The sequence below is a fragment of the Heptranchias perlo genome, chromosome 21 (assembly GCF_035084215.1).
Source record: "Heptranchias perlo isolate sHepPer1 chromosome 21, sHepPer1.hap1, whole genome shotgun sequence".
NCBI classification, from domain to species: domain Eukaryota; kingdom Metazoa; phylum Chordata; class Chondrichthyes; order Hexanchiformes; family Hexanchidae; genus Heptranchias; species Heptranchias perlo.
Window position 1 is genome coordinate 10,347,830 of NC_090345.1, and position 15,692 is coordinate 10,363,521.

Here is a 15,692-nt window from a genome sequence, read left to right on the forward strand (position 1 = left end):
TCCTCTGACCCTCGCACAGCACGCTGCTGGAAAGTGTACCTCAGCCAAGAGTCAAGAGCCCAAGCTCCCGCGCAAAAAATTAACTCCTGGGATGAGGTACTGGAGGATGGGCGGCTAATGGGGAACTGTGCCCCATAATGAATCAAACCCTAAAGGAGGGAAGATGAGAGAGGAAAGAAGTCATTTTGAAAAGGTTGCTCTGTGACCATTTGCTGCCCTCCATGTTTTTGTATTACCTTTATACATAAAGAATGAAAGGAGGGTCTAGGAGAATTTCTTTTTAACGCAGAGGTTGTTAGGATGTGGACTGCTCTACCAGAAACAGCGCTGAAAGCAGAATTCACAATAGCTTTTGAAAGGGAAGTCGATTCGTATTTGAAAAAGAAAGACACGGAGAAAGGGCAGAGGCACGGGACTAAGTGGATAGGTGTTTCAGAGAGCTGGCACGGGTGCATTGGGCTGAATGGCCTCCTTCTGCACCGTAAAATTCCATAGCCCCCATTTTAACCTAACCTGCCTGCCGGGAACGGGGCAGCGGAGCGTGAAATCGGGCGGGGTATAAAACCAGGCTTCCGACGCAAACCGACCCCGTCCCCGCCGGGAGAGTTAGATTAGAATCGTTGGCTTAGGTTTCTATATTTTATATAAATAAATCTAGCAGAGTGTTCAAATAAAGCAAACCGCTTTACAAGCTTGTAGAGACGAGCAAGCAACATTTTCATTCGAGACTCAATGTATCAACGTGTTTGTGTGACTCAAATGACTCCGGGCCATTACCTTTCCAACAAGATGACATGGTTCTCCAATACCATTCTTGGGAGACCACAAATGCTGTGGTCGTCATTACTCTCAACATGCTGCAGGTGTCTAGAAGCGCAAAAAGAAATGCCCCTTAGCAGCTTTGGCATGTAATGTAATCTGTCTCCGTGGAGACAATGACTCATAATAGAAGTAAAGAAATTGGCTGGACGGTTCCAATTATACCTGCCCTGATCTGTGAATCTCATTGCGTGATAGCTTGTGGTCGTTTTTGGATTAAACCCCATCCCAAAGGCTGATCTTTCACAGAACTAAACTCGCTTGCTCAAAGGATTAGGAGTAAATTTGCTTTTAGGGTATTTTGTACACCGAGTGCCACTTCATTTCTCAGCAGCTTCATTTTTCGTTCACGAGTCCCATTCCCTCGTAACAATAGAATAGTAATGAAGGCGGTGGTTTGAAACTTGAGCGCAAATGTTCCACAATTACCTCTGCTGGAAAGGAGAATTGAATTTCACAAAGCGTTTTAGAGAATGAGAAACTTCAGGATCTCAGAGATTGATTACGCGTACCTGAATCGGACGCATTGTTTCCCTGTTTGATCAGTCACGCCTGCTCTGAGAGAGACATTATAGATTGGTTACATGTTTGTCACCACTGTGTGCGTGACTGATCATCTGGGAATGGTAGTCCTCAGATATTGGAGAAAGTGGAAGCATTTTGGACGTGATGCATCCCTGTCACGGGCTGCCTCACTGAGATAGTCTCTCCTCCCCATTCCATGCTGCCAGCGCTCCCCTTTTGCCCTGAGATATCCTGCAACTCTTCCTCCTTCACCTTACAATTTGGCCTCATCTTCCATTTAACACCTTTCTGGGACACGACTCAACTGGCCCACAATGCTCTTTGCTTCCTCAGACAAGTGGCCGTTACGCTGGCGTGAATGTTGACAAGCAATTTGACCGTGAGGGCATCACAGCCGTGCCCGTTTCCGTCCTCACCCATACGTGCATTTCTAGCGGGGGGGTGGGGGTGGGGGGAGGTCACCAGTTAATGATCAGGATTTTTCCTTCTCTTCCGCTACCTCTGTCTGACATCAGCTAACTCACCATAGGACACGGATCCAACTTGGGACATTCCTGGTCTGTATGGCTACGCACTGGATTTTGACTTTGTAAAATGGGGCTACATTGATTCAGCTGCCCATTTTACATCTCTCCTGATTTACATTTCTATTGACTTCAGTGCAAATGAAAAGGGGGAAGAGATGTGTAACCTTAGGTTGAATCTATATCACCCGTCTTACACTATCGCCCAAAGTCAAAGTTACCCCCACTGAATCATCAGAGTGCACCAGCCCGAACTGTAGTAATCAGCAGTGTCTCTCACACCTACTCCTGCAGCCTCTTATCGACTATGCGCTGATTTCACTTCTGAATATTTACACTGAGTATAACAAGCTGGGAGTTCCCTGATTTGTTTGACACATCAGTGCCACTATTTCTGTAGCGAGCTCAAGCATTCCTTCATGCTTCCCATTTCAAAAGTGGAAAAAGCTTGGAGGTTTTGTCAGTACTTTTTTTGTCCAGGATCGAAAATGAAAATAGTGGTTTAGCACGTAGCTGCCTGTATTCAACCTCTTTAACTACTGCTTTTGTTAAATGTGCTGAGCCGCTTAGCTAAAAAAGAATTCCAGGCAAGTTCTAAAAATATATACACGCCTATTGATCCTGAAAAGACACTGTGTGATACCAGTGTATGAATTCTTATCACAGTCATCTGACATTTCCCGCTGCACTATTTTAGCTGATGGGTTAACTCGGGTTGCCAACTCTTGTTGGGTGTATTCCTGGAGGTTTCATCATTTGACCTCCCGCCACGAACCGTCCCGCCCCCCCCCCCCCCACACACTCCCGCCATTGGTCCATCCTCCAGGCGCACTACCTTCCTATGCCAATTGGAAAAGGAACAGACTCTTTGTTACCCAATTGGATTAATTTTGACTGTTAATGAAACAGCCCTTCTCCCTCATCTCCAATATTTTTAATATCGAATAAATGCAAGTGTTCAAAGAAAATGAAAAAACCCCCCAAAATTTTGTTTAGTGCCCCCTATGATTTTTCTCCCGGGTTTTGCTCGCAGCAGTGTCCTGGAGATTACTCTTCAATTCCTGGAGACTCCAGGCCAATCCTGGAGGGTTGGCAACCCTAGGATTAACCCATATAAAATAAAGAAACAGATTGCTCGTGAGATTGTTCACAGTGAGTTGGAAGAGTTTAATGGGGAAAGTGTGACACTCTCAAGAAGTGCAGTCTACATTGCACGACTTCTAAATCACACAGATCGATGTAGGTAAACTCTCCCGCTAGAATAAGGCAAAGAGGAATGTCAGACAAACACCTGGAGTGTTGGGACAGCTAATATCCTATGTGAGGCCGTCGTCTCTCTGATGTCGCTAACATTTACTCACTCTTCTCGATAATAATGAAGGCAAAATGTACAAATGTCCGCTGTATGTCAGTACACCATCGCCGACGTTCGGAAGACGTTCGAAGGGCCGTTTAAGGAAGACCAGGAGTCTCCACACCGGTGGTCAAGATACACGGACAAGGTTCCAGAGCCACGCCCAGGATCGGTAAGCTCGTTCAACGTTTCAAAGGATTTTTTTTTGCTCTAAGGCTCTCAGAAAGGAAAACGTTTAGGTTTAAAACAGAGGGTTGCACGGGTTTATATCAATCAATATACATAGAATCATAGAGTGGTTACAGCACGGAAGGAGGCCATTCGGCCCATCGAGTCCGTGCCGGCTCTCTGCAAGAGCAATCCAGCTAGTCCCACTCCCCTGCTCTATCCCAGTAGCCCTGCAAACCTTTCCCATTCAAGCACTTATCCAATTCCCTTTCGAAGGCCATGATTGCATCTGCCTCCACCACCCCCTCGGGCAGTGCATTCCAGATCCTAACCACTCGCTGTGTAAAAAAGTTTTTCCTCATGATGCCTTTGGTTCTTTTGCCAATCACCTTAAGTCTATGACCTCTGGTTCTTGACCCTTCCGCCAATGGGAACAGTTTCTCTCTATCTACTCTGTCTAGACCCTTCATGATTTTGAATGCCTCTATCAAATCTCCTCTCAACCTTCTCTGTTCCAAGAAGAACAACCCCAGCTTCTCCAGTCTATCCACGTAACTAAAGTCCCTCATCCCTGGAATCATTCTAGTAAATCTCTTCTGCATCCTTTCTAAGGCCTTCACATCCTTCCTAAGTAATACACCCAATGAAACCATCTCATCTTAAATAACGTCAATTTCAATCTCTTCTTTTGGCTTCCCTACACATGATTCCTTCTCCCCTGCATCCTTATCGTGTTTTGTGTTGATATCATGGGGAGGGATTCTGTGAGCTGGTACTTCCAGCGGGGAAGTCAATGGAAGTAAAAAATGGGGAGAGATGTAAAACGGGTTGTACACTATCGCACAAAATCAAGGTCTACCCCGAGTGAGTTTATCCAATGAGCACTGAGGCATACAAACTGGGAATATGACAGATTCGATCCCCAGTCTATGCTGAGCTCAGCTGGATCTCGATAAGGGTTAAGGGATACAATTGGTCTTAATACTCCTGGATTAGGGAAGAGAAAATTAGCCAGGGGTGAAGCTCGTGAACACTATCCAGCTACTCCTGCTGGAGGTGTACATATGTGGATATCAAATAAGAACAACGGTGGGTGAGGACAGTGTCACCCTTGACTGTGATTCCTCTCCTGTTCCCCACTATGAAATAGCCTGCTAACACTCAGCCTCACACATGCCAAAATGCCACTTGGATGAGATACAGGAGGACAAATAACACCTGTGTCACTGTGACTCAGTGGGCAGCACTCTTACCTCTGAGTCAGAGGTTGTGGGTTTAAGACCCACTCCAGAGACTTGAGCACAAAATCCGGGCTGACACTCCACTGTAGTACTGAGGGAGTGCTGCACTGTTGGAGGTGGCGTCTTTTGAATGAGACATTAAACTGAGGCCCTGTGTGCCCTCTGAGGTGGACGTAAAAGATCCCATGGCACTATTTTGAAGAAGAGCAGGGGAGTTCTCCCCGGTGTCCTGGCCAATATTTATCCCTCAACCAACATCACTAAAACTGATGATCTGGTCATTATCTCATTGCTGTTTGTGGGACCTTGCTGTGTGCAAATTGGGGCTGTAGCATTTCCTACATTACAACAGTGACTACACTTCAGAAGTACTTCGTTGGCTGTAAATCACTTTGGGACATCCTAAGGTCATGAAAGGTGCTATATAAATGCAAGTCTTTCATTATTTCTTTCTGTGGAACCATACCCCAACAAGGAGTCATGGTATTGGGAGGGCGGGGTAGACAATTGTCAGAAATAACACTGTGAGGACTGCTTTTTGCTGACTTGGTGTGCTGTCTCCTGCTGTGTCTGACAGTGCATTACAGACGAATTCAGGAGAAGGGGCTTCAAGACGTCACATGATCTGCCGGATATTGTTCTGGACTTTGTGAAGAAGCATCCGCTGATGCATGAAGAGGTCACACCCGTGGGAGGGCGTCCGGTTTTTATAAAGAAAAATGTGAATTACACAAAAATTGTAGTGGACACGATCACAGCGCTGGACGATAAACAGTATAATGTGATGTTCATTGGCACAGGTACGTGTTGTATAAAGAAATACCGTGCGGCTTCCTTCATAACTCCACAGCACTCTGACCTCTGGATCGAGCCTTACTCCAGGACTCGAGTGCACGTCTACGATAACAACACCAAGTGCCTAGGATAACACTTCAGTGCAGTACTGAGAGAATATTTTCTCGTTAGAGGTGATGCTTTTTGGTTGAGATGCTAAACCCAGGCCCCACTCGTCTACTCTGGAGGTTTAAGCGAGTGTTGAGGATACCCCTGTACTATCTGAAGAAAAGCAGGGAGTTCTCCCAGTGTCCTGCCATTCCTCCCTCAACCAACACTGCCAAAAAAAAAACAGATTGACCAGTTGTTGATCTCGTTCCTGTTTGTGGGATCTTGCTCTCTGCAAAAACGGCCTGCATGACGACAGTGAGTGTACTTCAGAGCAGCTCACTGAATGTGAAACATTGTAGAATATTTGCGAGAGACATGACAAGGCATTAAGTAAATGCAAATTCTTTCTTCACTGTATTCAGTAGTTATCGACTGTTATTGGGCCTGGACACAACATACAGTGTCCTGGTTGTCAGTGTAAGTTTGTGAAATACAAATTTGTCACAATTTTTTACCAGGCCTTCAAGATCTGGTGGGCAAGAAAGTATTTTTTTAAAGATGAGGTTGGGGGGTGGGTACAATTACCATTTTTGGCAGGGGTGTAAAACTAGCAGTTGGGGATCGTCTGTCTGTTAGGCAGCCCGCCGATTTTCCTTTCTATTCACTTCAGTGGAAGGGATAATCCGTCAGGATGTAGAACGTACCGTCAATCCGCAACCGCTCGTTCCCCCACCCCGCCAACAGTGAAAATTAGCCCATGTCTCGCTCCCAGCTTTTTGACTGTAGTTAAGCTTTGGCCTTAAACCCCTGGGTGATTCCATTTTCTTTTGGATGTCCTCCCTTTCTCTCTCTCCCCTATCCCTCTCCTCCTCAAGATGCTGACTTACACTGGGGCACAATGTCCACAGTCCAGGCTATATTCCACTCGCCATTCCTCATGAGTGAGCGGTGACAGCAAGTATTGACAGGCTATTCGACCATGACAGGCATCATGTCGGAGCTGATCATGTCTCCACACACGTGCACTTTCCAGTAGGGCTCATAGGATAAGCAATCAGGAGCAGGAATCTGGCCGGATTTTCACTCTTGCCAGCAGAAAGGCACTGAAGCCAATTGTAGCATCTCCTGTGCTGTCCCATCTGGTGGGGGAATCACGAACAAGGGGACATAATCTCAAAATTAGACCTAGGAGCGAAATCAGGAAGCACTTTTTCACACAGTGGATAGTGGAAATCTAAAATTCTCTCCCCCAAAATGCTGTGGATGCTGGGTCAATTGGAGCTTTCAAGATTGAGATTGATGGATTTTTAGTTGGGTAAGGGTATCAAGGGACATGGAGCTAAGGCGGGTAAATGGAGTTGAGGTACAGATCTGCCATAATCTAATTGAATGGTGGAGCAGGCTCGAGGGGCTGAATGGCCTACTCCTGTTCCTATGTTCTTAGACCAGCAAACTCAACACAGACCAGGGATGGAACCTGGGACCAAACTCTATGGAGCCATTTAGGCACCGAATTCCATTTTAGATTCTTTATTCCAAATTATGCCATTGAGCTCTGTGGCAATAACTATACAAGGTGTCCGGTATAACCATTACTTTCCTGGAACATGCTCTAAAGCGTTTTGTTCTGGATAAGAGAGCAAAGCATTGCTTTGTTAGCTGACAGCATGGTCATGGCAGACACAGCAGACAGTCAGCGCCCTGTGATTGAATCACAAGATTTGACAAGTGCTGATGCTTGGAGAATGATACAGCACAGAAGAAGGCCATTTGGCCCATCATGCCTGTGCCGGCCCTATGAAAGCAGCTCTCCAATTAGTCCCACTCCCTCTGCTCTTTATTTTTAAGCTCATACAGTGTCCTGGTTGTCAGTGTAAGTTTGCGAAATACAAATTTGTCACAATTTTGTTTACCAGCTCTTCAAGATCTGGTGGGCAAGAAAGTATTTTTTTAAAGATTGTGGGGGGAGGGGGGTATAATTATCATTTTTGGCAGGGGTGTAAAACTAGCAGTTAAGGCCAAATTTTTCCTTTTCAAGTATTTATCCAATTCCCTTTTGAAAGTTACTATTGAATCTGCTTCCACCACCCTTTCAGGCAGTGTATTCCAGATCACAACAACTCACTACGCTAAAAAAAGTTCTCCTCATCTCCTCCCTGGTTCTTTTGCCAATTATCTTAAATCTGTGTCCTCTGGTTACTGACCCTCCTGCCAGTGGAAACAATTTATCCTTATTTACTCTATCAAAACCCCTCATAATTTAGAACACCTCCATAAAATCTCCCTTTAACCTTCTCTGCTCCAAGGAGAACAATCCCAGTTTCTCCAGTCTCTCCACATAACTGAAGTCCCTCATCCCTGGTGCCAGTCTAGTAAATCTCCTCTGCACCCTCTCCAAGGCTTTGACACCCTTGACGCTGGCATTGATTTATTTTACTGACTGGTGCAGGGGAATAGTGTAGCCTTAACCTGTATTATTGTTATTCAGGATCAACCTATAGCAAAAAAGATTGTTAATCTGCACGCTTTGCTACGTATTTGCTCCAATGGTATTGTTTAGTGCTAAGAGAATCATATGCGTTTGTCTCTAATGTCTCCTGTTGTAAAGTTGAAGGATGGCTGCACAAAGTAGTGAACACTGGGTCCAGCGTGCACATCATAGAGGAGATCCAGATCTACAAGGAACCCCAACCCGTGGAAAGTTTGGTTCTCTCCAGCACCCAGGTACGACCTGAACTTTATAACCATGTGAAACTATAAGTGGACGTGGGCAGACTCCATTAAAAAGCACAGTCAAACCTTGGGGGTAATTCCCACCTTCACCGCTTGGGCGGAGATGGGAATGAAAATCAGGCGGGTTCTGCAATGGGTGGGCGATCGGCTCTACTAATTAACCGCCCAAGCGAAGATTACTCTCCTTGTGGGCAACTAATAACATTCTGCTTATCAGGGAATAATGTATTTGAGGTTTGAGCTTCCCTGCTGACTAAAATAAAGCTTCTGCAAAGACGAAAGAATATGTTTGCAATAGCAACATTCTACTGTGTACTGGATAAGTTCAGAATCCTATTACGTTTCAAGAGAGCAATAGGCACACCTTGCCTGTGACGATCCTTCTGGTGTGAGTCCAGATAGTGAGTGGCATCTGGCTATTGGAACATAGGGGGCATCAGCCGGGCCTGATCCTGTCAGCTGCATATAGTGAAAGCACTATTCCCGGCCAGAATGGAGATGATTGGGTAATTCCCCCGTCAATCAGGTCTGGAGACCACACTGCAGTAAGTGACCGGGATTGATTTTACGCACATAATCTGTATTATGTAACTATCCTCCACTCACTGCATTTTGCTGGAGAATTCACCTTGCTTTTATCGGGAGAAGTTGCTGTAGTTTTGGTCATGAGTTCTGTTTGCTGCAGTTCGTAGACACTCCTTTTAAATAGACTCTGTAAATAGACCTTGTTTGCTTTGCTATTTGCTGAGTAAATAAACTTTGTTTGCTGTAACATAGACTGTTTGTTGTGAGTCCTGCCGTAAGCCCCACCCTGCCTCCAACTTGTCGGCTGGCACCGTGGTGTCAATAGACACTCTGGATCCTGTCCTCATCTCTTGCCCACACATTCTCCAGCCGGGGTTCACTGGGCAGCGATCAGAAGGGCAAATGCCTGTTGATTTCCCTTCCACTCCCTCGCCCAATTGCAACACCCCGGCTGCTGCTTGGCTGCGATCGGGCAAAATCAGCACAGAGTGAGGACTGAACTTGGAACCTTCCAGACCTCACGGCTGAGTAAGCAGTGACTGTAACCACTGAGCCTTCAGGGCACCCCATGGTCTCGATAAAGTAAAAGACTAACACAAGTGAAGCAGGCACCTCAGCACGAGTGCTGTGACAAGGCGTTTGTTTTTCCATTGTCATTAAAACCTAGTCTGCAATTAAAGTGGAAGGAGAAGGTCGACCTGTTACCCAGACATGTTTATTATACACCTCAACATTTATGTCTTGATGGAAATGAATGTTAAAGTAGTGCTCGCCCACATCATGCTTGGCACAGAATGATGGTTTAACTTTTATGGTGTGTCTGTTTTGATTACAGGGGATGCTGTATATTGGATCACAGAGTGCCGTGATTCAGCTCTCTGTGGCAAGCTGCCGCAAATATGCGACGTGCTTCGATTGCATCTTGGCCCGAGATCCTTACTGCGGTTGGGACGGCGAAGTTTGCCGGGAGATTCGGATGGAAAAGGACAGGTACTGTTGGCTGTCTTGAGTTTTGCTCAAACCGTACCTGGAACGTCTATCTTTATCGCACAGGTAGTCAGTCACTGGTGGGTTTTGGTCCAATGTTTCATGTAACTCATCATGAGGGGAGAGGAGGAGAATTTTTTTTTGATGATCTGGAATGCACTGCCCGAAAGGGTGGTGGAAACAGATTTAATAGTAACTTTCAAAAGGGAATTGGATAAATATTTGAAGGGGGAAATTTGCAGGGCAGGGGAATGGAACTAATTGGATAGCTCCACCAAAGAGCTGGCACGTGCACGATGGGCCGAATGGCCTCCTTCTGTGCTGTTGATTCTATGAACGTTCCACTGAGATCTAGCGTATCTTGGAAACCAGGCCACTTAAAAAGGGAGTTGCATTTTAAAGAGTATTATGAGCAGTCTGAGTTCCCAGCTTATTCAGGAATATCCTACCCTATACAATCTTCCTCATTACTGCGGAGGGAAATTCCTGTCTATCGTATTTGTACTTTTCCCAAGTTTTATTTTGAACCAAGTTATTGAAATTTTAATACGTCGTTAAAACTAAAGGTATCTGGACCGATTCTTAACTGGGGCACAGGTTGCATCAGGCAGAAGGTAAATGGATAATCAGGTAATGAACACATAGTCCATGTGATCTCCTGGACTGGTTTCGATTGCCTGAGGGGATCGGAGAGGAATTTTCCAGAGTATTTTTCCCGTATTTGCCCTGGGTTTTTTTTTTCTTTTTTTTTTGCCTCTCGCAGGAGATTGCATAGTTGCGACGGTGGGTGGGTGGGAAGTGGGGTGGGGAGAGGCAGTGTGCAGGAAGTGTCTAGTCAGGATGCTCCGGCCATTATGAGTGTGGAGCAGGCTCGATGGACCAGCTGGCCTTTTCCTGCTCGGCATTTTCGTATGTTCAGATGTTTTAGTAAACCATGAAAACAACCCAATTTTGAATCCAGTGACGTCCTCACCTACGCACTACTGGGCAGAAATAATGATCAGTGCTCATTACAAGCAGGGAGCTCGTATGAAATTCCTCCCCTGAACTATTTTAGCTCTAACGCTAACGGGTTTAAAATAATAAACAGGTCAACGCCCGCGTTACAGCAGGACCGGGAGACAACATGTAGCAGTAAGCTGTGGGTTTGTTTGTGAACAGAACCTCTGTGTTTATAAGCTGGATGAGAGCGGGGAAGTAGTTTTACAAGAATTTCTTGTAATGCAGCCTAGCTTCTGTTTTTGGCAACCTCTGCACCAGTGACAATATTAAAAAGTATTATGTAGAATTACTTTCAATTTGCAGCACAGATCGGCCCAGCTGGTTTACGCTCCACACGAGCCTCCTCCCAGCTTTACTCCATCTAACCGTATAAGCATATCCTTCAATTCGTTTCTTCCTCATGTGTTTATCTAGCTTCCCCTTAAATGCATCTGTACTATTCGTCTCAACTACTCCGTGTGGTAGCGAGCTCCACATTCTAACCACTGCCCGGGTAAAGAAGTCAAAGGAAATACTAAAAGCGTACAGATCTCGTGGGCTCCTGGAATCCCCAGAGCAGGGTTGGCAGGGAGAGCTGGTCAGGAAACCACAGGCCCACAGAGCCTGACCTTTCCATCCATTTAAACTGTTGGGCTGAAAATCAAGCAGGCCAGACCCCTGATTTCCTGAGCAGAGTTCCGTGCCAGGAGAGTCCAATTGGGGAAACGCCCCGTTCTAATCAGCCTAGAGCTGCTTTACGGTCATTGATGATCGCTTGGGATATTTGGCCAAATGTATTAAAGTCAATGGAGAGGATAAATCGGGAGAGGTGTAGAAATAGGCGGCTAGTTTGATATGGTCCGTGTTACGCTATTGCTCAAATTTAAATGTACCCCCGGTGCTTTCAGGGGTGGGGAGGGAAAAAAAAAGAGTATTATTTTCAGATTATTTATTTGACGAGAGTCTAGAGATTTAACAACCTACAGCCAGGCGGGGTCGGTGTCCGTACTTCACAGGAATCCAACGTAGTGTGGTGAACATCAAGTCAATCCTGGGTGATTTTGGGCTGCCTGACTCACTACCACACGCAGTTAGTTAATGTTGTGTTTGTTACAAGTAGAGATAGCAGGGAGCGGTGAAAATACAGGAATTAAGAGATTTCCAAAAAAGCATTCCTGTCGCCCAGGCAGTGCCTTGTTTGTTTAAAGTTGTTTGGTAGACTCCAGAGTTTACACAGCAGCCTGGGTGGTTCCTGCATTACACACATTCTAGGAAGAGAAAATGCAGAAACTGTTGCAAAATCTACAAATGGAAAGAAATTCCTGGGGGTAAATCTTGGCTTTGTTGCTAAGAGGGGCAATAGTGTGTCGGCAGCCAGTTTTACATCTCTCCCGATTTTCTTGACTTCAACGTAAATCAATTCCGGGGTGGGGCAGATTATGGGGTAGATCCTGGATCAGCCAGGTTTCCACCCCTCTTAGGGTGGCCAGCAAATTGCATTGGGGGGGAAGAGGGTGCTTCTTCTGCCCACCTCTGTTATGTTGAACTGGCACTCTGGGGAGTTCCTGGGTTACCCTGGGACTTCTGCTCAATGTGCCCCTGATAGGCCGAGTGGGACCTGCAATAACTGAGAGCAGGTACGAGTTCCAGTGTGGACCTAAAGTGAGATTGTAAAGGCAAATGGCAATCAATCCCAGAATGGTCAATTGCTGTTGCTACAGGAGCCATACGTTGCCCTAGTTTAAAAAAAAACATTCCAGCCTTTTTCAGCCGAAGGTTAGACCTTGCAGCCCCCCCCCCACCCCGACCCCCACTTTTGGAGCAGCAAGGTGCTACTCTGGTGTTTGATTGCCTCATTGGCGTGGACACCTCTTTGCGTGTCTTACAGGCGCCGACCCTGATTCCTAAAACGACCCTGTCCCTGGGATTTGGGCATGGGGTCATTGGCAGGTGAAAGTTGCAGTTGGACGTCTCGCTCCAATGCTCTTCTGCTGATGCATCAACGCCGCAGAAATTCTTCCCTCTGGCCTTACGCTGCTGGTAGGCTTCCATTTCCTGCACTTCACCCAAGGTTTGCTTTCTCTGTTGTAGATCGCAGCTGATTCAAGACCTTGTGAATGGGAGCAGAGGGTGTTTGGACAGCGGTGCAGATGGTATGTAGCTGTTTGCTTTCACATTAGCATGTAATCCTTGCTGTTGATCGTAACGGCCCAGAGAGTGTGGGAATTCGCCTCGCAGGAATACTAGTAAGGCTTTGGCAGGAGAATGTCACTCACTATATTGAGAAACTGTAAGCATGATAACAAGGGGTAAGAACATAAGAGATAGGAGCAGGGGTAGGCCATACGGCCCCTCGAGCCTGCTCCACCATCCAATAAGATCATGGATGATCTTCTACCTCTACTCCACTTTCCTGCCTTATCCCCATATCCCTTGATTCCCTCAATGTCAAAATATCCATCGATCTCAGTCTTGAATACACTCAACGACTGAGACTCCACAGTCCTCTGGGGTAGAGAATTCCAAAGACTCACAACCCTCTGAGTGAAGAAATTTGGAAGAGGAATGAAAGAAGAAAGGATCCAATTTATTGTGGAGTTTCTGGAAGAAGCAGTCTAGATATTGAATGGAAAATGGCGTTGACAGATAGTTAAAGTAATGGGTACAGTGGTGTAGTGGTCATGTTACTAGACTAGTAATCCAGAGGCCTGGGTTAATAATCCAGAGAACATGATTTCACATCCCACCATTTGAGAATTTGAATTCAGTTTAAAAATCTGGAAATAAAAAGCTGGTATCAGTACAAATGACCGTGAAGCTGTCGGATTGTTGTAAAAACCCAACTGGTTTTCCAATGTCATTTAGGGAAGGAAACCTGCCATCCTTACCTGGTATGGCCTATATGTGTGACTCCAGACCCATATGTGATTGACTCTTAAATGCCCTTTGAAGTGGTTTAGCAAGCCACCCAGTTGTGTCCAGGGCGACTAGGGATGAGCAATAATTGCTGACCTTACCAGTGACGCCCACATCCCGAGAATGAGTTTTAAAATTGTGTTTTTTTCCAAGGCTGCACTGAAGGCATCTCCTGCTTTATCATTAAACCATTCAGACCACAAGTCCCAGCCTCAGTTCCCGGTTTGTGCGGAGTTAGCTGGTCTCACCCAGGGCAGCAGCAGGGGAGTTGCATCTGGACTCAGCGCCCCTGAACTGGGGAGGTACAAAAATCAGCCACTCCTGATGACTGTCCATGGTTCCAGCGGGAAAGGTGGACATCGGATGGAGAGTAGGCTCAGCTGTGAGGCCCGCCACGGTCGAGTAACCCGCTGCCGGTCAGGCCTTGGACCTGAAGGGATGGCCACTCAGCGAGAGTTAATAGAGAGCCTCGCCCATGTAACCAAGCCCCGGGAATCTTCAGGAGATGAGGGGAGAAAATTGGGGGGAATAAAATCAAGTTACGAATAAGTGGTGCACACAACTCAATATTAGAGCGGCTGATTCCACGATTGGACGCTCCCAGAGAGGGGCGGCGCTCGTAGGAAGTGCAGGTCATGAAATCACGGACCCTAGGAGTGGCACTCCTCGCTGGGAGCACCTGATCACTGAATCAGCCCTAGGTTTTAATAGTATGAGGAAATCGGAAGTAGGAAAAAGCAATTACTACTCGTGGTTAGGTTGCTCAATCCTGTAAATTGGGAGAATGGGTGCTAATGCTCGGTAATAGCCCGCATTGCTGGCACAAGCTCAGTGGTTACGTGACAATCCACTGAGGAACTTAATGAACATTAGAATAAGAGGCCTAGAGCTGATTAAATCACTTGTTCATTAAAATTTTGTATTTTAACCTGTTCCTGCCCAGGCCGCATTCCAGCACATCTGTCTGGAGTGAAAATGAGGTTCTGGTGTCACTGCTCCCTTTCACCTCTGGGCCCTGGGTTTAAATCCAGGCAACTTGGTATCGTGAATGTGTCTTCCTTCACTCCGAGGGTCCTGAGTCAAATGAGTTAAGGCAGCTTCAACTCAAGCTCCTGGGTTGGCACTGAATCTGCAGGAAAAAAAAACCTGCCATAATCCCACATCATTGGCATTAGTTTGTTGATCCTACTCAGAGCGATTATAAGAATTTCCGGTGGGAATTGGGATTGTGACGCCAATGCATTACCTGGTGCTGTTTTGAGGTTGGGGTTAAAATTATTAGGACGGAGAAAAGGTGGAGTTTTACTCCGCATCTACCATCTACTCTACCCAACCTGAGAGTGCTTGGTGCTGACAAAAAATGAAAAAAAAGTGTCCTGCTTCCCAGCACTGACATTGTACAGTCTGACCTGCCAGAGAAGGATTAATTCAAAAGCTTTGGATTCCAGACTTAACAATCATTTCATTATGTAGTTGTCCTAACTGACCAAGTTATCAATATTCCCACTAACCTGACCCATCCAATAACCAGGATTGGATAGGGTGGATTCAGAGAGACTATTTCGTCTGGTGGGGGAATCAAGAACAAGGGGACACGGTCGTAAAATCAAAGCCAGGCCATTCAGAGGTGAAATCAGGAAGCATTTCTACATTGGTTGCTCTAAATATAGCTTTTACCGGTTTTCCTTTTGTTTAAAAAGTTAAAATCAGGTGCAAAGAAACACAATGTAGCGTGTGTTGTTGCTCCTGATTGGGCATTTTCTGCGATATTTGAAAGAATGAACTCTTCTGTATTGCTGCAGATGTGAGGAAGATAACTCCGTCATTTCAGAGAGAGCATGGTTACCACTAATTTAATGCACAAAATGTATTTACAGTAAATTGTCCCTCCTGTTACGTATGGTCAGTTGATGAAGATTAGTTTTTGTTGATATGCAAGGTGGCAATGGAGTTGGGAGAGACACTTCAGAAACTGGCTTCATGGAATTACCTAGTGGCCAGAGGCTGTGACTATCTCGTGACAGTTGAATTTGC

The 15,692-nt window shown here is 45.9% G+C and overlaps 1 protein-coding gene across 4 annotated transcripts in view; it reads left to right on the top strand.

Moving 5' to 3' along the window:
* Nucleotides 1-15,692, top strand: part of sema4gb (sema domain, immunoglobulin domain (Ig), transmembrane domain (TM) and short cytoplasmic domain, (semaphorin) 4Gb) — a 164,426-nt gene that overhangs the window by 122,704 nt on the left and 26,030 nt on the right. For all 4 annotated transcript variants that reach the window (XR_010966666.1, XR_010966665.1, XM_068002086.1 and 1 more), the window contains 5 exons: nt 3,250-3,394; nt 5,209-5,431; nt 8,125-8,240; nt 9,610-9,764; nt 12,834-12,895. Coding sequence is in view for 2 of the 4 variants with exons in the window: in XM_068002086.1 (XP_067858187.1) it covers nt 3,250-3,394; nt 5,209-5,431; nt 8,125-8,240; nt 9,610-9,764; nt 12,834-12,895 (701 nt within the window). In the remaining 2 variants the exon portion in view is untranslated. The remainder of the gene's footprint in view (nt 1-3,249; nt 3,395-5,208; nt 5,432-8,124; nt 8,241-9,609; nt 9,765-12,833; nt 12,896-15,692) is intronic.